This window comes from Mastigoproctus giganteus, chromosome 7, assembly GCF_048544385.1.
Source record: "Mastigoproctus giganteus isolate SK-2022 chromosome 7, ASM4854438v1, whole genome shotgun sequence".
NCBI classification, from domain to species: domain Eukaryota; kingdom Metazoa; phylum Arthropoda; class Arachnida; order Uropygi; family Thelyphonidae; genus Mastigoproctus; species Mastigoproctus giganteus.
This window is the reverse complement of record NC_143581.1, coordinates 151,313,849-151,336,653: the sequence shown is the minus strand read 5'-3', so window position 1 is coordinate 151,336,653 and position 22,805 is coordinate 151,313,849. Positions and strand designations below refer to the sequence as shown.

The 22,805-nt window shown below is 38.5% G+C and overlaps 1 protein-coding gene across 1 annotated transcript in view; it reads right to left on the bottom strand.

Annotated features, from left to right (window-relative positions):
- Positions 1 to 22,805, bottom strand: part of ssp3 (SCAPER domain-containing protein short spindle 3) — a 408,421-nt gene that overhangs the window by 111,642 nt on the left and 273,974 nt on the right. Inside the window, exon 17 of the mRNA XM_090377943.1 lies at positions 4,895 to 5,050. Within this exon, the coding sequence (XP_090234069.1) occupies positions 4,895 to 5,050 (156 nt within the window). The remainder of the gene's footprint in view (positions 1 to 4,894; positions 5,051 to 22,805) is intronic.

Below are 22,805 nucleotides of genomic sequence, written 5' to 3'. Positions count from 1 at the left end.
CGCTTTGAGCGAAATGAAAGACCATGTGATATTGCACGTGCTACAGGCCTAAATGAAGCAACGGCAAAAAGCACATGACAATTGCAAACTTGACAGGTTGAAAATTGAAAAGGGCTCAATTGTAAAGGGCTTAAAATTTTTAGAAAACATAGACTCCAACGAAGAACGCGTTATAGCTACAAAGCAAGGAATAAAAAAAATTATTAGCTTGCTACGAAGAAATTCTGAGTGAAAAAAAGAATGCGCTGTGTCGTCAGACGAATTTGTTAGATTTTATGAAGCCATCGACATCGAAATAACTTTTTAACGTAAGTCATTTGTTTTTTTAATACATATTTTGTATTAATATGTATAAAGAACTGCAATTTTATTAATATTTTTCTTCTAAACTAGTGTTTTTGTTAGTCCTTGGTCCCAATTAAGCAAAATTTATATGTATTTATATGCAAAGTTGTACCCCGACTTACGCGATTTTCGTCGGACCCGCCTATCGCGTAACTTCGGGGTATTACTGTACTTTACATCTGTCAAGGTTAAACTTCAGTTGCCACTTCTTAGCCCATCTGCCAAAATTATCTAGATCCTGTTGCAGTAGCACACTGCCATTACTGTCATTAACAACCCTGCCAACCTTTGTATCATCTGCAAACTTCGACATTAAGCCTGATATACCTTCATCAATATCATTGATAAATATACAAAACAACAGTGGACCTAACACCGAACCCTGTTGGACTCCACTAATATCATTAGTCCAAGAAGAGCAGCACCCACTGATTACCACCCTCTGTCTTCTAGCACTTAACCATCCCTTTATCTATTGTAGCAACTTACCCTTAATACCATTCTGCTCCAATTTGTACAATAGTCTTCCATGCGCAACAGTGTCAAAAGCTTTCCTGAAATCCAAATATATGATATCAAAATTATTTTTCGCATCCAGTTCCTTTGTAACCACATCATAATATCCTATCAAATTTGCCAGACAAGACTTTCCCTTAACAAACCCATGCTGTGTCTGAATTATTGCTGCAGTCTTGTCTAGATGATCCTGCAATGCATCCTTAACCAGCGACTCCATTATTTTACCCGGAACAGAAGTTAAACTAACTGGTCTGTAATTACTCGTGTCACCCTTCGATCCCCCTTTGTGAATTGGGGATACATTTGCACATCTCCAGTCCGTGGGAACCTCCCCTGAGTCCAAGGATGCTCTCATAATTATGGCTAAGGGTTTGCTTAGTTGCTTTGCCGTCTCCTTTAATATAACTGGATAGATCCCATCCATCCCAGGTGCTTTTCTTACATTTAACTTCAACAATTTCTCTTCCACTTTGCTCTCGGTTATTACAAAATCATTAAGTATCTTACTACAATTTGATAACCTTCTGCCATTTTCAAACCTTAATAATTCCTCACGTGTGAATGTAGATGCAAAATACTCATTCAGTTTGTTTGCTATCTGAGCATGATCATCAACAGTCGAACCATCGATGTCAAGTGGACCGATCAGATTCATCCCCTTCCTTTTAGAGTTTATATAAGTAAAGAAATCCTTGCTGTTTTTCTTAGCATCTTTTGCCAAGGATTTCTTGTAATCTGCCTTCGCCTGCCGAACCTCCTTTGTGACCTGATTACAGATTAACTTATATCTGCCATATGCTTCTGAGTCGCTTGATAATTTATATGCATCCCGTGCATTTTTCTTCTCTATTACGAGTCTCATTTGACAACCATTTAGGCCTAAACCTTGAACAATATTTCTTAATAGGTATGAACCTTTTAGTAGCTTCCACGATTAATTCCTTGAATGCTTCCCACTTAGAATTTACTGTTGGTAACATCGTCAGTTGATCTCACTGTACAGAATTTAAAAACTGTCGGAGGCCACTGTACTCGCCTTTACGGAAGCAAAAACCCTTTCCTTTACCCCTGATAGTAGTTAAATCTTTAAGTAAATCCCACGTCAATACACTGTGATCACTGCCACCTAGTGGTTCTTTTATCTGCAAATTCCTAATACATGAATGATCACTGCTGATAACCAGATCAAGAGTATTACTTTCTCTGGTTGCCTCTCGGACATGCTGCTGCAGAAAACAATCATCCAATAAATCCACAAAAGCCTTGCTAGTGTGTGAGTGATCAGCCCCCAAATTCCAGTCAATATCTGGGAAGTTAAAATCCCCCATTATACATTCCGATTTACTAGCCCACTCTATTTCTCTGTACAATTGTTCATTGTACTCATTCAAGTCATTAGGCCTATAACACACTCCTACTCTTATTTTTGCTTTCGCAGTGCTTATGTCACACCAAACTGACTCAACAGTGCACTGTTCACCTATATCAACTGGATGCACTTCTTTTGATTTTATGTTTTTCTTTATTAACAGCATAACACCTCCTCCCTTCCTATCCTGTCTATCCTTTCTGTACACATTGTACTCCCCAAATTCCAGTTCGGCATTCCTTATATCTGTATGACACCATGTCTCTGATATCCCAACAATATCTGCCTTTGATGTCTTGACCAACACTTCAAATTCATCAAATTTATTTACTATACTTCTAGCATTGGTATACATGCAAGTATACATGCACCTATTCTTATTCTTAATTACTCTAACACATCCCATATACCCACCTGTTTCACGATTACTGCCACCCATCCCTGAAACCCCCAACACCCCTCGCTCCAGGTTGCTACTTATTCTAATAGAAGTTGTGCAAGAATCACCTTCACCTCTGCCTACGGCTACTGTTAAACTATTAGTCCTTGTATCCCCCCAAGCTATCAGTTTTCCGATCCACCTAACACTGCCTCGATAGCATCAGCAAATATTCTTGCACCCTTTCTATTTAAGTGTATCCCATCCCTGTAGAAGCAGTCTCTCTTGTTAACAAGTACAGTCCAGGCTGAAAAAAATTCTATCCTTTGAGCCTTGCACAATCTTTCCAGGGCCGAATTGATCGACAAGGCTCTCATCATATACTCCCTCCTATCGTGTCTGGGCAGAATTGCAGACACTTTCAAATTCAACCCTATTTCACGGCTTTTTTTCAACAGTGACCTGTACTTGTTAAGTAATTCTGCCGGTCTCCTACTCTTAATATCATTAGTGCCAACGTGTACAACTATATCACCTTTTGTGCCCCTAAAAGATGATATCTGCTCTACAACGTCATCAACCTTTGCCCCTGGCAGACATACCCTGGTCCTGTTCCACCTATCCTTTTTACAAAGGATGTTCCCCGTTTCCCTGACAATAGAGTCACCAACAACTACTAGTTCCTTTGGGACAAGCGCAATCTGCCTTGGGGGTTGCCGCTGTGTTGCGTGATGACCAAGTGCAAGCTCTGGCGTTGATGTGGGCAGCTGAGAGCCTGATGGGCCCTTCAAGATGGACATTGTCAAGATGCAGCATCCACCCACCTGTGTGCAGTACAGTTCTGTAATAAGGTTCCATAACAGTCATATGACATGCCACAACATATTAATAAATCATTCCTCAAATGTCAAAAAAAGAGATGACCATAATATATCCTGCAGAAGCAAAAATTTCACTTTTTTCAGTTTTGGCGATGATGTCGACTTCCAAACATAGCTTTGTTTCGTACTCTCTGGGTCAAAATGATGAAACCATGTCTCATCTGCCGTTATCACCTTGTGCAGAACCTCACCATCTTCAATAACACTGCAGCTCCTGACAAACCTCCATGTGAACTTTCTATTGCTCAGGTGTGAGTAGCCTTTGAACCCACTGTGCACAAACATGTGTCACATGCAAATGGTCATGGAGGATATCATGCTTGCTTCCTATTGAACGTCTCTGTCAGTTGCCTTACTGTTATATGATCTTTCACAATTACAGAAGCAGTGTTTATGGTTCTTGTGGTGACAGCAGTGGTTGGAACTCCAGGACTGCCAATTTTTTGTGATTGAATCACATCCATCTTTAAATATTCTAAACCACCTGCAAGCTGTGCTATGTGGAAGCCTTTTTTAACATTTCATACACTTCACAGTTGATGTTTTCTTGAGACAGAAACAAAATTTAAGAGTAGCATACCGTTCCTCGTGTGTTACGTCCATTATTACAAGTTTATGTATGCTCAGTGAAACTGAGCATACATAAACTTGACCAACAGCCAAGGTCACACTATACATGAGTCAACTGCGCAGTTTCTCTGTAAAGTGATGCAATGCAGCCTGGTTTGGTCCTAAATTCCACAGTTTAGCTAGAAACAGCAAGCAATCGTTTATTCACGAAAAATTATGATCATTCTTTATTGAACAGCCCTCGTGTGATAATTTCATAAGCATTATTAATATCCATGATGTTCTTGCACTGTACAGACCAAACTGAACTTCATTACACAGAGCAATGTCTCACTGCTCATCAATGGATCTTATAAGCATTAATTCATTCCATATAGCAAAAACAAACTACTGGCTATAAAGAAACTAGGGACATGACGTATCAGTATATTGTGGCTATAAATTTTTTTTATTATCTCCTATATTGAGATGGGATTGGAACACAGGCCTTTTCCATTATGCCACAAAATGCCCTGCTGTTAGGACATTTTGTGGCTTTAGAATCCAAAGTAACCTATATTCTTGTTTCTGGTAAGTGAAATGAAGTTATGTAGACGTAATTGGAGTTATGTTATTTGCTTATTTTATGTAATAAAATTTCTGTTTCCATGACATTGTTTATATCATTATGAAACTTACCTCTTGACCATGTGGTTAATGTATTCAAGAGTTTCCTCTAGAAAAGACTGCACCGTTCTCCCAACTGTTTGTCACTGTGAGAATATAGCATTATCTTCATTTTATTTTATCAGTAAAAGCAAGAACATTAAGGAAAAGCAGTATTACACTTACCAGCACACTGCAGAGGGTGCACATTTTTTTAGTCTCGTACGGTACCAATTGTGGTGCATCATCATAATTTGATGAGTAGCGACGTACGCTAAGTTCAAATGCTTTTTGTCGAATCTGATCCATATTTTTTTCATGTCTTCGGGCACTTTCTTTTAGCTATAATAAAAGGTAAGAACTTTAATTCTTTAATTTTTTAAACAGTTATCATGATAATTTCAACTGGTGGTTTTACTTCAAAAAGATAATCAGTCTTTAATACATGTGAGTGCACATGTATTATGCACATAATTTTTTGCACAAAGGAAGCAAATATTAAATGGCTTTATATTCTTCTAACCACAGTTTGTCTACATAATATTCTAGTCTCCTCTACTTAGACTGATTTTGTTGGTATTTGCTACAACCTTTTTAATATAGTAATCTGCTACTGTTACATATATGGAATTGTTTTTTCTTTATCACTTATTCTCATTTCTGGAGCCTTTCTGTTCACCTTTTCAGAACATTGTCCAAAATGAGTTTAGCTGGTAAAAGAGATATGTACACTTTCTAGCACAATCTAAAGGTTTAAGTGAGATGCATGGTGTGTAAAAAAACACCTCCATCACTGAGGTGGATAGGATGGCCATTTCCTATTAAAAATATTTTTTAATCAAAACTGTGCCTCTTGCAGCAGTATTAGATATTTGTGGTTAGATAAATCTCATTAGTTCTACTTATTTTTATAATTACATTTTAAAAAAAAGCAGGACAAACCAGTCATAAAGGCACCATTAACATAAAGAAAAGTCGTCGAAAAATTATAGAAACACTTGTCATGTTACTAATTCTGTGTGTGTGTGTGGGGGGGGGAGGTAACAAAACTCCAAGTACTTTAATCCCTTGTTGCTTCAATGCTCTTAACCATGAGCTGATTAGACTATTAGACTAATGCTACTGAGAGGAGCTGGTGTAGGCAAAATTCACATAATAGACTTTGGCTTTGGAAATGGTTTTAGGAAATAACAATAAGTCAAAAACTGTTTGGTGATGATTGTGGCCTTGGTCACAACCCCCCCCCCCCCACACACACACTGCAGTACTGCCACTCTTATACATTTATGTTTGCACATATAGTGACTTTGATCTTTTAGTTCTCACAGCTTTCAATTATCATCATAACCCAAATAATTAGCTGACAGAGACTGCTTTTTAAAAGTTCTAAGCATGCCACAAGCTTCCTTAGTTACATATCTAAGGAAGCTCGTGGCATTCCTCTACCTCAAACTGCTTTTATAAAGCAGTTTGAATGAACATTGAAAATAATGGTATTCCATGTATTAGCAAATGGAATCAAGAGTCAATATGACTGTATTAGAGATTTAAATGAGATCTTTTCAATATCAAATCCACAAGTACATATTTTCAATGGAATATGTACTGTTCAGTTGAAGAAATATAACATATCAGACAAATTTTTCAGAGCAGATTTCAAAACTATTCACTCCTTGTCATGACCCAATGTCTGCAGAATTTATCTGGTTTTCAATTGGATACAATAATATATTGTTAGAGTTTTTAGAATCCAAATTGCAATTGAAGAGCTTGAAGTCCATTGAAATTATACAAGGGAATTAGTAAGTAAGTTGCAAGGGGAAAAAAGAGGTTAACATAAAACTCACTTGAACATAACATTATTATCTAACATAATGACCTAAAACATTTACACACTTGGAATCACTTTATTAATTTCCAGAAACCTGATGCTTAAAAATGTGTTGGATGCTGTCAAAACCAGAGATGAATATCAATTTCAATTTTTGCATCATCAGAAATATGCTTTCTACAAAGCTGTAGTTTAATTGGATCAAACAAATGGAAATCACAAGGCAAACTCAGAGCTGTATAAAGGATAATCAAAGAAATTGTTACCCCAAACCATTAAAGAGTCTCTTTGGTTCTACACATTTTATGCAACCTTGAATGTCATGCAACAGCAGTACTTTCTTTGCTTTCTTGCATCACATGCCACTACTACTACTACTTCCCATCTCAATAGCCTAGGCTGTTTTCTGAAAATTGAGTCCCTAAATTCTTTCAGAAGTATGCAACACATTGCAGCATTCACAGTATCTCATATGTACAAGGAAGTACCAGAAAACAGTCACCTTTGGCAATGACACAACCTTAAACTTCTTTGTTAGAGGTGAACCATAATCACAGCTGCTAACTTTTGACTTTCAAAAAGCTGGAGATTTGGTAACTGTAAGCATGAGGAAAAGAGGGAATTTTTAGCAAAAGCAGACAAGAATTGACAAAAGACAGAAGGAAAACATTTTTTGGAAGAAAAAAAAGGGAGCTTTTATACTCCACAACTTCACCAGAAATTAAATTTCATGGCCAACATACACATTTTACATCAAAATACAGTCATAGAATCATTTACCAGTAAAATATATATTCAAACATTAGCTTGCCTAGTATTTTTCTGTCTGTGGATTTCTGTTTGCATTGTTTGTTAGACATCAACTGATTATCATTGCTTTGAGAAATATTATTGTAGACTCTGCCCTTTTCAGAAATGTTTCACCAGAAAGAGAAGATCTGAACTCAGTTTTTATTTTTCTCACCTGGCTGAATATTCTCTTATAGTCAGCATTGCTTTGAGGAATTGTTAAAATGCTAGGCATGAGTTGTGATAATTTATTATATTTCAAGCTTCCTTAATCATTTATCAGTTACACAAACAAGGTTCACTGTACATCACTTCTTTCATAATAGGCATCTAGTTTGTATTTTTTTGGTTTTGTAGTCCTCATACTGAAATTGACAAAACTGATACTGATAAATATGTATTTATCTTCAATGATATTACTGAGAAGTACTAGAAACTCTTATTTTTTTTTTTCTGTGAATTGATTAATTTCAATTTGGTTCAAAAAATGTGTTCATTCTCCAAAAATATGATTATATTTTAACTTAATGACTCTGAGAGCTCAGTTATCAACTTGCTACCTATCGTAAGACCAAAGAATGTCAGACTTCTGACACACCTTTAGTCTTAGGATATTACAATAGCAAGTTAAATGGCTGCCAAATTAAGTCTGAAATTTACCAGATTTATTCATAAGGTCATACTGCTTTTGCTATGAGTGTATTAAAAATTTCTTTGGTGGCATAAAATTGGTAGAACTACACTAACTTTTATTTATTAACTGCATATATGAAAACTTGGACATCGGCCCAGACGTTGTGATCAGTTCATCATCCATCAACCTGTTTTGAACTTCGTGAAAAAAAAAAAGTTGTGAGTTAGGGTTAAATTTGAAAGTGTTTACAATCCTTCCCAGACACAATAGGAGGGAGTATATGATAAGAGTCTTGTCAATCAATTTGGCCCCTGAGAGATTATGCAGGGCTCATGGGGTATAATTTTTCTCAGCATGGTCTCTGCTTGTTAACAGGAAAGATTTCTTCTACAGGGATGGGATACACTTAAATAGAAAGGGTGCAAGAATATTTGCTGATGCTATCGAAGCAATGTTAGGTAGGTCGGAAAACTTTTAACTGCAAGCATATGGGGCAGATTCACAGACTAATAGATTAGCAATAGCCACAGGCAGAGGTGGAAATGATTCTTGCACTGCTTCTACTGGAATGAGCAGCAGCCCAGAGAGACAGTTGCTGGGGATTTCAGGAACTGCTGGGAGTCTTGAAACAAGTAAATACATAGTGTTAGAGTTAGTACATACATGAGCTGCTGGGAGTCACGAAAAAAGTAAATACATGAGCTGTGTTAGAGTAACTAAGAGTAAGGATGGGTGCATGAATACTTGCATGTACACCAATGCTAGGAGTAAAGTAAATAAATTTGATGAATTTGAAGTACTGGTTAAGACATACAAGGCAGATATTGTTGGGATAATAGAGACGTGGTGTCACTCAGATATAAGGGATGCAGAATTGGAATTTGGTGGGTACAATGTGTACAAAACGGATAGACAGGGAGGAGGAGTTATGTTGTTGTTGTTATTTGGTTTTTAGGAGCATTAGAAACTAAGGCCATATTGCTCCAGGATATGGCAGTGGTCATTCCCTGACCTTTCCGCATCCTCCATATTTGGTGGTGATGGGCTCGAACCCCGGTCTAATCAAGAAGCGTGTGCTACGCACTGCTGCTCCTTCCCACCTGGCTACAGAGGCGCCTGGAGGAGTTATGCTGTTAATTAAGAAAAATATAAAATCTAAGGAAGTGCATCAGGTTGACATAGATGGACAGTGCAATGTTGAGTCAATTTGGTGGGGCATAAGAACTGGGAAAGCAAAAATGTGGGTAGGAGTTTGTTACAGGCCTAATGACTCTGATTATTTTTATTTTTTTTTTAACGAAACCCCCAAACACGAGATGGGCAAAAGTTGTGGCCAATAGCTTTGGTAAGAGACCAGAATGCTCAGCTACCATTAGGGCAAGAAGCAAGTTTTCTACTTTTAACCTGTTCAAAATCTAGGTTGGACTCATTAATAACTGCTTTACAATTGTTGCGAACTTACATGTAGGCACAAAATGAAGCTGGAGATTTGGAAACAAGCCAATTACAATATGCAACATTCTACCCTTGAACAGCCTTAGCACCAGTGGTGAGCTATAGTGGGCTCGCAAGGGCCCATTGTTATTTATTTTTTTTAAAATTAGCAAGCCCATTGTTGAGACGATCATTTATTGAGTATCCAGAGCTGAAACTACAGTGGGCAAGCAGGGCCCCATTCTCAGCATTTTAATGGCGCAATCGATCGGTTAAGTATTTTAAAATTGCTTCATTTTTGATTTAATTACAGTTGGACCTCTGTTTAAACTGTTATGAATTTCTTTATAGCAAATTTTTTTTATTCCTCTTGGTAATTACATTTAAAATAGTTCCGTTGAACAAAGAAAATATCCATGTAACGAACGGATTAGGAGAGACAACTTTGTATGCATTGTTCTCACCTCTGGCCTTTAGGCAATTAGAAAGAATTAAGGGTGAAAGGGATTATCATTTCACAATGTTAGTGGTGTCAGTAAAAACCTATGCAGTCACATACCGAGAAGTCGTGCTAGTCAATATGCTTTCCATAGCCAGTCAGAGGATTAAGAAGATTCCCAACATGAATAATAGCCTCCGGCCAAGCTGTGTTGTGATTCCCGTTTACTCCGACAAACAGGCGTATGTTTTTCAGAGAAGTGAGTGATCCAAGCTTTCCAGTAAATTTTTCCTGTCTATGTTTACATGGTCACAGTAGCAACGTAGAGGGGGGGGTTAGAGTTGTTGTTGTTATTTGGTTTTTAAGAGCATTAACAACTAAGGCCATATTGCTCCGGGATATGCGGTGGTCATTCCCTGACCTTTCCGCATCCTCCGTATTTGGTGGTGACGGGCTTGAACCCCTGTCTAATCAAGAAGCGTGTGCTATGCACTTCTGCTCCTTCCCACCTGGCTACGGAGGCGCCCGGGGGGTTAGAGGCAACTAAGATATTATATAAACTTTACGAAGATGAAATGTTGGCAGATTTTAAAATTTCGTCGAGACTTTCACTGTGAAGAAAATGTTCTAAAATATAATGGCATAGGGGCAATAATTAAAAAATAGAAAAAAAAAAAAAAAAAAAGAAAAGAAAACCAACTGTATGCATTCTATTACCAATCTTCAAAAAACCAGCATAAATTAAAGATGATTGCTAAAGAACTTGATGTGGAAACTAAAGATCAGTCGTGCATTCGGGCTATGATGAGCAGCTTGTAGCTTGCGGATGGTAAATGCAGGTTAAGGGAATTATCCTGCATTGTGCAAACATTTTGAATCAGAAGGTAAATATTCCGGATTATTAAATTGACTTTTAAATCTGGAATTTCTTAACCATTTAGCACTAATGATCGACATCCTGCAGGAGCTCTCTTACCTTTCAGAAGCTTTACAGATTTGCTATGGTAAAAACAGATAAAGTAATTATTCAAACTATCAATGCTATTGCTAATTTGAAAAATTCTGAAGGAAATTATGAAGCTAAAATTGAGAACATGTTGAAGTGGAAAGAATTTTAAGGAATCAAAATCGAAAGTAAGAACAGTAACATTACCGTGTGACAAGTTATTGATGCAACAGAGTGATTTTAGATTAAAAAAAGAAAACAATGATACCATTGAAAGAAATTTTAAACATATGCTGCTGGAAATTGTGGAATATGAAAGAACTTTCATCTGAGTGGCAAGCCGGTGAAAACCAAAAATAAATTTGTTTTCTGATAAAATATGACAAAAATTAATGATTTTAGAGATTTCGTCAAAGACAGTTTATCTTTAAAATCGAGTGACATTCCCTTTTCAATTAAGAAAGCCAGAAATATCTTTGAAACCATTGCGATTAGCAGTGCTGAAGCTGAGCGAGCTTTCAGATAATGAATAATAGTGACTGAACGAATAATGTTGACAATTAAACACGTTGCAGATTATGATGACCATACATCTAAATGGAAAACTACTGCTTCAATTCAATCCGGATCGTTATGTGAAATCATTCCTCCATAATTTGATCTTCTTCTTTGCTCAGCTATTGAGCAAAGAAGACCGAAAACAAATATTAATAAAGAAGTAAATTGCATATGGCAATTTTTAGAATAAAATTTTCTTGAATATTTGTGCAATAATTTTTTTCATGTAATCTGTGATTTTTGTGTACCTTTTCTAGAAAATTTTCTTTTTTATGTAATATTTATTTTTATATTCTAGAATGTTTTGTGATAATTCGTTATTTGTAATATGGGAAATATTTTTATGTTATTTTTTTATTCACAATATTAAAATTTTATCATGGAAAAAAAAAAAAAAAAAAATTATCCATTATATTTTCCGAGATTTAAAAAGAAAGAATAAAAAAGTTTTGTGTCTGCTGAGCACGCACGGTAGATGGTTTTATGTGAAACATCCTTCGCATTTCTTTTAGATATTTTGATTACGAAATAAAAGAGCTTTTGTATTGTAAATATTTTATTGATCATTCAAAAATTTCCATAATTTCTGGAAGACAATATACAATGGATTTATGATAACTAAAGTAAGAGACGCATACTTGCTACTGCAACATATCTCAATGCCGGAGCATCTAACAATCGAATGTTAGGTGCCCCGAACAGTTGCATATGTGGAAATGTGAGATGAAATAAGAAATTGTTGACAAATCTTTGTATTGTTGCAGTCATATGACAAATACTTGCAATCATACTTACTGCAGTAGTAACTGCAGGAAGTATGATTGTGACGTCATACTATTCAAAAATTCCAAAAAGTTACGACTCGAGATATCGTACTGGTCACGAAAAACGTGTCACGCGCTCTAATCTACTAGTGAGTGCTCCACACAAACTAGTGGTCTGAGCATGCGAACTGCATCTGGCAGATGCCACGGATGACATCACTTCCGTGACCGATCAGATTTACTCGGTAGGTACCCCCCCAAAGGATGTTTCACATCAAAAAGTTGGCAAAAGTGAAAGCCCATTGCTAAAATATTCACAGCTCACCATTGCTTAGCACATTTATTGGAAAACCAGGGTTTAGATAAAGGACGAGATTTTAAGGTGGAGTGTGGAATAAAGGATTCCATTCCTACAAGAATAATTTCACTGACTGACACGATCTGAGCACATGTTGACATCAGAAGTTTTGAAGCAGTAATCCAACCAAGAAAAAGAAGAAAAGAAATCTTGCAAGTCATCCCATTTTGTATTCTTGTAATGCCAAACAACAGGAGGTTGGGAACAGCCATGAGATAAAGGCTTGATTAGAGAAGAGACAATCACCAAGTTGATATCTGAGGAGTCTAAAGGACCACTCATTTCAACCATGTACTTAGAAGGGTTGTTTGTGAGAAAAAGATCAAGGGTATGGCTGTATGGTTAGGTGTGTGTGTGTGTGTGGTATGGTTGTTGGCGTATTAGCTGCTATGGCTATAGTGCGCCTATTCGTAGGAATATTAGAAAATAATTAATAATGAAGCCAGTTTAAATTAATTTACGTTCTGAAACCTATTCATAAAAGATAAGATGATACAGTCCAATTTGTTTTAAAAAAGCATAAAAGTTTGTTAACATTTGCATCCTCTCCAATATGATGTAATGTCAATGGTTTTCGACGATTAGCCAGATTTTGAAGTATTGAAGTTCTATGTTGTTGACAGTGTGGACAGTCAATCAGAATATATTTGACTGCTAGATGTTCTAAGCAGTGTGGACACTGAGGAGGATCATCGCCCATTAGTAGATAGAGGTGAGTCAGATGGGTGTGTCCTATTCTCATTCGTGTGAGTACCACTTCTTCCCACCGCACTGTCTGATTGTTTGAGTGCCATAACTTTGGGTCTTGTTTCAACTGGAAAAGTTTGTTATTCGTTTGGTTATGCCATAACTCTGTCCACTATGCATGGCATGCTGCTTGAATTAAGATATAATCGGGCGCTGGAATAGGGACAAAGGTTAGGTCTAAACTTGGACTTTTGGCAAATATATCAGCCACTTCATTCCCTTTTATGCCTGAATGTGCCGGAATCCAGAAAAACTTCACTAGTTGTTGATGATGATAAATATGTAATAACAAACTCCTGATTTTCATTAAAATATGGTGATTCTTTTGAGAGGTATTCTGCATTGCTCTAATTGAGCTGAGAGAGTCAGTGTAAACTATATATTTTGCAGATGGATGTAGAGTCAAATTTTCTAGAGCTAATTGTATTGCATACAGTTCTGCTGAAAAGTTGCTATACTCAGGTGGAAGAGAAGCTGATATGATAGCAGAGGGAAACACTGCTGCTGCTCCAACAGTTGAAAGAGATTTGGAACCATCCGTATATATTGGCAAGAAGTCAGCACAGGTTTGAATGTGGCTAGCATGGAGTTGTTGCACAGTCAGTGCCGGTAGATGATTCTTTCCCCATTGAAGAATATAGGTATCACAGGTCAGCTGAGGAAAGATAGTCCATGGTGGATGAGAGTAATTGTTTATCTGTTGCCTATTGTGGAGAGGAACATTCCAATTCTGTGATATTTCAAGGAGCCGTAGGCCAGCTGGTCGTATTTTACTTGGTTTATTTCTGTAGAGATTGAATAGTGGCTGAATAGGATGCGAAGAGCAAATCTGTATTTTGGCTGCATATTTAAGTAATAGCATTTTTCTACGAAGATGCAGAGGGGGCTCATGAGCTTCAATGTATAGACTCTGAGTTGGAGATGTCCTATATGCACCAATTGCAATCCGCAGTGCATTATGCTGAATAGGATCCAGCCAGCGTAGCACACTCCTTTGGGCAGAATCATAAACTGGAGCACCATAATCTAAACGGGATCTAATCAGTGCTCTATATAAGAGGAGCAAAGTTGTATGATCTGCTCCCCAAGAGAGGGCAGATAAAGCTCTTAGCATGTCGATCTTTTTAAGAAGGCAGTACATATTAATTTAACATGCTCAAAGAAGTTGAGCTTACTGTCCAAGATTAGTCCTAAGAATTTCATATTGCTGGCAATCAGAATGGTGGAACTTGAAATCTAAAGTTCAGGATCTGTATGCAATTTGCATTGACTGCAAAAGTGGATTGCAACTGTTTTCTGTTGGGAAAGACGATATCCACTGAGCTCAGCCCACTTTTTTTACTTTATTGAGGGACATCTGCAATTGCCTTTCGATAGATCTCATGTTCTGAGAATGGCAAGAGATAGAGAGATCGTCAGCGTAAAGGTAAGCCTCTTCAGTATTTGGGAGTTCTTTTGTAATGGAATCAATTCTAAGGGCAAACAGGGTTGCACTCAAAACTGATCCTTGCGGTACTCCTTCTTCCTGAGAGAATGTAGCAGAAATGGAATTTTGATATCTGACCTGGAAAGATCGGCTCTTGAGGAAGTTCCTAATAAATGTGGGCAGGTTGCTGTTGCTGTTATTTGGTTTTTAGGAGCATTAGCAACTAAGGCCATATTGCTCCGGGGATATGCGGTGGTCATTCCCTGACCTTTCCACATCCTCCGTATTTGGTGGTCACAGGCTCGAACCCCGGTCTAATCAAGAAGCATGTGCTTCGCAGTGCTGCTCCTGCCGATCTGGCTATGGAAGCGCCTGGGCAGGTTGCCTCGTAGACCAAGATTATATAGGTCACTGAGAATGCCATACCGCCAGGTAGTATCAAATGCCTTCTCTATATCAGTGGAGACCATGACAAGGTGTCCGTTTTTCACAAAGGCATTGCGAATTTCAGATTCCACCTTGATCATCAGATCTAGGGAGGACCTGTTTTTGCGAAAGCCATGTTGACAATTACTCAGTAGATGTTGAGTTTCAATGATCCAGGTGAGTCAACTGTGGATCATTTTTTCAAAAATTTTACCAAGGCAACTTGACAGAGATATTGGTCTGTAACTATTAGGACTGGGGGGATCTTTTCCAGGTTTCAAAAATGCCAAAACTGTAGCATAGTGCCAAGAGGTTGGATAAATATTTTCCAGGAAGATCCGGTTAAAAAAGACTAGAAGCAGTTGTAAGTTTTTGTCATCGAGATGCTGCAGCATGACATAATATATGCCATCTGGCCCAGAACCACTGTTTCGTGTTGTTCTGATGGCCTGTAAAAGTTCACAATATTGCAGAGGTGATTACATGCAAGTGATAGTGAGGTTCGAAAGTTGATAGGTCTCTGTTCGGTGGCGGCCTTAATTTTCTGGAATTTTGGAGTGTAGTTTGATGCAGCCAAGACTTGAGCAAAGGTTTCGCCCAAGGCATTGGCTATATCTAGAGGAGCAGAGAGATCTTGCCCATTGCAGGAGAGAATTGGGGAAGAAACTGTTGGAAACTTCCCAGAAAGCTGCCTAATTTTCTTCCATATTAGTCTGGAGTCAGTGTTTCTATTGATAGTAGATGTGAACCGAGCCCAAGAATCTTTCTTGGCCTGCTTTTGAATGTAACGCGCCTTTGCCCTTAGCTTCTTGTAGCTAATTAGATTAGCTGTGGTTGGAGATTGACGGAATAAACTAAATGCTTCATTTTTTTCCTTCTTTGCTTTTGTGCACTCTTCATTCCACCAGTAGTTGAAATGCCGTCTGGATGGGGTATTTGATAATGGAGTTGAGTACTTAGCTGCAACTAAAAGACGGGATGTAATATAATCAGTAACTTCATCTATAGGCTGTAGTTGAATAGTTTTTTTCGTCAAGAGTGATTGATGACTGAAATTTGGCCCAATTGGCTTTAGAGAATTTCCATTTCCTGCAGGGCTGTTGTAATGGTGGTTGGGTAATCAACAGATTACAAACAATTGGAGGCGCCTCCGTAGCCAGGTGGGAAGGAGCAGCAGTGCGTAGCACACGCTTCTTGATTAGACCGGGGTTCGAGTCCGTCACCAACAAATACGGAGGATGCAGAAAGGTCAGGGAATGACCACCGCATATTCCCGGAGCAATATGGCCTTAGTTGCTAATGCTCCTAAAAACCAAATAACAACAACAACAAACAATTGGAAAATGATCACTGTCCATGGGATCATCCAGAGCTGACCATTGCATGACTGAAAACAGCAGGGAGCAAATCGATAGGTCAATTGCAGAAGTCTGTCCAGTAGGTAACTGTATATGGTTGGCCTAAGAAGAGTGAGGTTTTGTTTTTCTAGTAAAGATTCAATCATTCGGCTACATCTGTCTAATTCAGTTGATCCCCATAGAGGATGGTGGCCATTGAAATCCCCTAGCAAGCAGACAGGGGAGGGTAGGTGTCTTAAAAGTTCTTCAAGGTCATTATAAGAGAAAGTATGATTTGGTGCGACATAAACTGAGACAATTGTTATAGCGATCTGACTAATCAGATGCACAGCAACGGCTTCGATTTGGATCCGGAGAGCGATTTGTTTAGCTGGAATCTTTGAGCTAATCAAAATGGCTACACCACCACGAGCAGAATAAGATGTATTCCGATCTCTTCTATAGATTGAATATTTTTTTTATGGAAACGGAGATTTGAGGAATTAAATAGGTTTCTTGCAGGCAGAAACCAAATGGAGAGTAGCGGTTAATTAAGTATTGAATGTCGTCAATGTTGCCACAAAAGCCTCTGCAATTCCACTGCAAAATGTAAGGCATTATTTGAATTTAGAAGAAGCTGTACCTGACGTGGCTGTCTTATGGCGTTCAGGTTTTGGTTTGTCTCTTTTTGGAAAGGAAGAATTACATTTTGCAATTCCACTGCAAAATGTAAGGCATTACTTGAATTTGGAAGAAGCTGTACCTGACGTGGCTGTCTTATGGCGTTCAGGCTTCAGTTTGTCTCTTTTTGGAAAGGAAGGGCGACCGGTGTCCATCTCTTCTTCTGCAAATATTTCCAGAATTGGATCTTCCTGTTTGGATGGGTACTCTGAATCCATCGATGTGTCCTGAATAATTTTTTTTTAAGTCGAACTAGCATTATTTGTAGTAGTGGCATTCACTGGCAGAGATTGAGATTTTGCTGGTATTGTGAGAGTCGTATTATTTGCTTGGTCTGAGTGCTTAACGGCACTGGACTATTGCTGAGAGAGGACAGCCCGAGCCCAATCAGAGATTGATGTGTTTGAAGGAATGGTAACATCGGTTTGTGTGGCAATGGTTTGATATTTTTTTGCAATATTGGCATAGGTACGGTTAGGTATACTGGGTGCAATTAATTTTCTTGCTTCCTGATAACTCACTCTGTTTTAACTTTATATTTCACAATTTTTTTCTCTGTTTTCCACCTCTCACATGTCTTAGAGTAGGCAGGATGGTTGCCTTTGCAGTTGGGACATATCATTTCTTTCGCCAAACAATCACTTTGAATGTGATCAGAGGAGCCACAGTTGGGACAAACTGGGTTCCCTCTGCATGTATGGTTAGGATTATCCAGTATTCTGGTAGGTAAATGTGCTAGCAATCTGGGCTAGGTCATTTGTAATTGCAAAAGCCTCAGCATCTCAACCAGCTGGGTCCATGTGACTAGAAAATGGAAGCCAGCTAGAGTTGTGAACATGAAAATCACCAAGGAAACTGTTAGGAAAGTTGTAGTGGAGAAAGTCAAGTTTCAAAGAGAGGACGTAAAAGAGTTCCAAGTGTCTAGTGGAGTTGAAAGAATGGTAGAGACAAGAGATGAATTTGACAGAATGAGATAGAGAGATTTTAAGCCAGAGAAGATCGAAAAGAGAAGATTCCAAATTATCAAGTCTCTGACAGGGAATATCAGAACAGACATATGCACAAGTACCATCTTTGAGGTGAAAGGAATCATACAGCAAATAATTTGGCTAACTGAGGTGAGCAGTGGTTGAATCAACCAATAACTGAGATTCTGTCAGAAAACGTACATGGGGTTTGGCAGACTATAAGTGGAAATGGACATCATTGAGATTAGAACTGAGACCACGTATATCTGTGAAATGAACAAGGAAGTGTTTAGGAAGTTTAGATCTTTTCACAGATGTTTGCTCTACTAGTTTTACAATTCATGGTGTATTACAGTAGCGTGCAAACTTTTTCAATCGTTTAGTATTTTAATTGAATACAGAAAAAACAACAAATGAAATTCTTATTCTTCAATTAAGATTACAAAACAATAAAAAATGAACAATTACAAAACAAAACCATTAATGAGAAAGACAAGCCTGGATCACCGGTAATATTTGGTGCAAAGACGGAAAACTGCTAGCTTGGGGGGAGACAAAGACCAATAGATTGACAGTAGCCACTGGCAGAGGTGAAAGAGATTCTTGCACTGCTTCTATTAGAATGAGCAGAAGCCTGAAAAACAAGATGCATGGTATTTCAGAGACTGCTGGGAGCCATTGCGGTACAAGTAAACACATGGGTTGTGTTAGGGTAGCTAAGAATAGAAACAGGTGCAGGTATACTTGCGTGTACACCAATGCTAGGAGTTTAGTAAATAAATTTGATGAATTTGAGGTTTTGCTCAAAACATCGAAGGCAGATATTGTTGGGATATCAGAGACGTGGTGTCACACAGATATAAGGGATGCAGAACTGCAATTTGGGGAGTACAACGTCTACAGAAAGGATAGACAGGATAGGAAGGGAGGAGGGGTTATGTTATTAGTTAAGAAACACATAAAAACCAAGGAAGAGAAGCCAGTCGACATCGCTGGACAGTGCAGTGTGGAGTCAGTTTGGTGTGACATAAACATTGGGAGATCAAAATTGAGAGTAGGAGTGTGCTATAGGCCTAATGACTCTGATGAGTATAATAAGGAACTGTACAGGGAAATAGAGTGGGCCAGTAAATCAGAGTGTCTTATAATGGGAGATTTTAATTTCCCAGATATTGACTGGAATTTGGGGGCTGGTTACTCGTACACTAGCAGGACTTTTGTGGATTTATTGGATGATTGTTTTCTACATCAGCATGTTCGGGAGGCAACTAGAGGGAGTAATACTCTTGATTTGATTATCAGCAGTGATTCTTCATGCATTAAGAATCTGCAGATAAATGAACCACTAGGTGGCAGTGATCACAGTGTGCTGAAGTGGGATTTACTTAAAGAGGTAACTACCATTAGGGGTAAAGGGATTGCTTCCGTAAAGGCGACTACGATGGACTGAGACAGTATTTAAATTCTATACAGTGGGACCAACTGATGATGTTACCAACAGCAAATTCAAAATGGGAAGCATTCAAAGAACTTATCTTGGAAGCTACTAGGCTTTACATACCAACTAAGAAATATTGTTCAAGGTTTAGGCCAAAATGGATGTCAGATGAACTAATGAGGCATATGGCAGAGAAGAAAAATGCATGGGATACATACAAATTAACACATGACACAGAAGCCTATGATAGATACAAGTTGATATGCAACCAAGTTACAAAGGAGGTTAGGCAGGCGAAGGCAGATTACGAGAAATCCTTGGCAAGGGATGCAAAGAAAAACAGCAAAGAGTTCTTTACTTATGTAAACTCTAGAAGGAAGGGGATGAATCAGATTGGTCCACTTGATATTGATGGGTCAACTGTTGATGATCCTGCTCAGGTAGCTAACAAACTAAATGAATATTTTGCATCGACATTCACACATGAGGAGTTATTCAGCGAGGGGAATGCCAGAGGTGTATTCAACTCTAGCAGTAAGCTACAGAATCTTGAAATAACTGGGAGTAAAGTGGAGGAAAAACTGTTGAAGATAAACACAAGAAAGGCACCCGGGGTGGATGGGATCTATCCAGTTATATTAAAGGAGGCAGCAAAGGAAGTAAGCAAACCCTTAGACATAATTATGAGAGCTTCCTTGGACTCAGGGGAGGTAACCATAGACTGGAAATGTGCAAATGTGACCCCAATTCACAAAGGAGTATCAAAGGCTGACACAAGTAATTATAGACCTGTGAGCTTAACTTCTGTTCCAGGAAAATTAATGGAGGCACTGGTTAAAGAAGCACTGCAGGATCATTTAGACAAGACTTCAGTTATAGCTCAGACACAGCATGGTTTTGTTAAGGGAAAGTCTTGCCTGACCAACTTGATTGGATACTATGATGCAGTCACAAAAGAACTGGATGCAGGGAATAACTTTGATATTATATACTTGGATCTTAGAAAGGCTTTTGATACTGTTGCACATGGAAGACTGCTACACAAATTGGAGCAGTGTGACATTGGAGGTAAATTGCTGTTATGGATAAAGGGGTGGTTGAGGGGGAGAAGACAGAGAGTGGTAATCAATGGACACTGCTCATCGTGGACTGATGTTATTAGTGGAGTCCCTCATGGCTCAGTGTTGGGTCCATTATTGTTTTCTGTATTTATAAATGATATTGATGATGGTATATCGGGCTTAATGTCCAAGTTTGCAGACGATACGAAGGTTGGCAGGGTTGTCAAGGACACTACTGACACTATGCTGCTGCAACAGGATCTGGAAAGGTTGAGCAGATGGGCTGAGAGGTGGCAAATGAAGTTTAACATTGATAAATGTAAAGTACTACACATGTGAAACAGCAACCCCAGAGCAACGTATCAACTCTGTGGTACTACACTGACAGTGGTAGAGAATGAAAGGGACTTGGGGGTAGTTGTGCAGGCAGATATGAAGTTCTCTGAGCAGTGCAGACGGGCTGCAAGAGTAGCTCATGGAGTATTGTCAATGATATACAGGAATTTTTCCAGCAGGGATAAGGAGGTGATTATTCCATTGTATAAGGCGATGGTCAGGCCACACCTAGAGTACTGTATACAGGTCTGGAGACCTCATTTCAAGAAGGATATAGAGCTGCTGGAACGAGTACAGAGAAGGGCAACAAGATTAGTGAATGGAACAAAGGGGTGCTCTTACGAAGAAAGGCTTAAGTTTTGCAAATTACAGTGTCTGGAGACTAGGCACCAGCGAGGTGATCTGATAGAGGTGTATAAAGCCTTGAATGGTTTAAGCATGCTCAATGCTGATGGGATTCTTCCTCTAGCTCAGAAAAATCACCTGAGAGGGCATAAATTCAAACTGAGGAAAGACAGATGTAGGATAGACGTGCGGAAATTTGCCTTTAGCCAGCGGGTGGTTGGTTGGTGGAACAGACTTCCATCCCTTGTGGTGGAGGTTGATAGCCTAAATAAGTTTAAGGCTCAGCTGGACAGGTATTTTGAACGAACAGAGGGGTGAAGTGGAAGTGGGTTTTTTTTTTTTTTTTGGCTGATGCTGCATAAGCTTGCTTTCTTGCATCAAATGCCTCTACTAATGCTAATGCTAATTACTAATCTCATGTCATCATCATTCAAAAAAGCCTCATATAAGGCTTTTTTGTTTTTATAGCTGTTAATATGTAGACCTGAAAGGTAGCAATGTTTTTATTGCCATTTTCGATAATGCTGGATACGCATCTCGAAAAGAAAGCCAAAATTTTTCCCAAGAGTAGTCTTGAAAAGAGCATGTAATGCTTCAACAGATGACAAGTCGATAAGATCTTCCTTTTGTTGCAGTTTCTGTGTTCATTGCCAGTGAGCAAATTAAGCCGTATTATCCACAAGGACAATAAGTAGGAAAGAAAGCCAACTGTATCACACGTGAAACTACCCTAAAAATAAAGTGGCAATATGGTTCATTCGTATCTCAGACTTCGTTCTAGAAGTAAAGGTCTCTATACCTATAGTATTGAAAAGGTAATTTTAACAACATGCTTTTTGGCTTTCATATACACAAAAACTAAGTTTATTTAAAAATTTCTGTGACCCCTTTACTTTATCCCATTGTATAAAGTAATGAAATTTTTGGATATGGTGCATCCATGGTAAGAATATACCCAGATCCTTGACATAATGTGGCTTCGACAATGCCCCCCCCCCACCCCGCATACACACTACTCGTACTCCCTCCAGTCACTATCTGGCAGAGTAGAGACAGCAAGATTATACACTATCTGATTCAGAAGCCTCCTAAGGAGTTACCAGTAGTTTGGGTCCAGTGTACTAACTAGCGGTTGGCCTGTGAACACTGTTTATGAGCTATACCCTCGAAATGGAAGAAAGATTGGATCTCATCATGATGTCCATCATAACCACAAAATACATCAATCCATGATGGAAGAGTGGTGGGGTTACAATTATACAGAGATATAGAGTGGGCCAGTAAATCAGTGTCTTATAATGGGGGGATTTTAACTTCTCAGACATAGACTGGAACTTGTGGATTGGTCACTCACACACTAGCAAAGCTTTTGTGGATTTTACGGATGATTGTTTTCTACAGCATGTTAGAGAGGCAACAACAGGGAGTAACACTCTTGATCTGATTATCAGCAGTGATCATTCATGCATTAAGAATTTACAGATAAAGGAACCACTAGGTGGCAGTGATCACAGTGTACTGATGTAGGATTTATTAAAGATGTAACTACGATCAGGGGTAAAGGGAAGGGCTTTTGCTT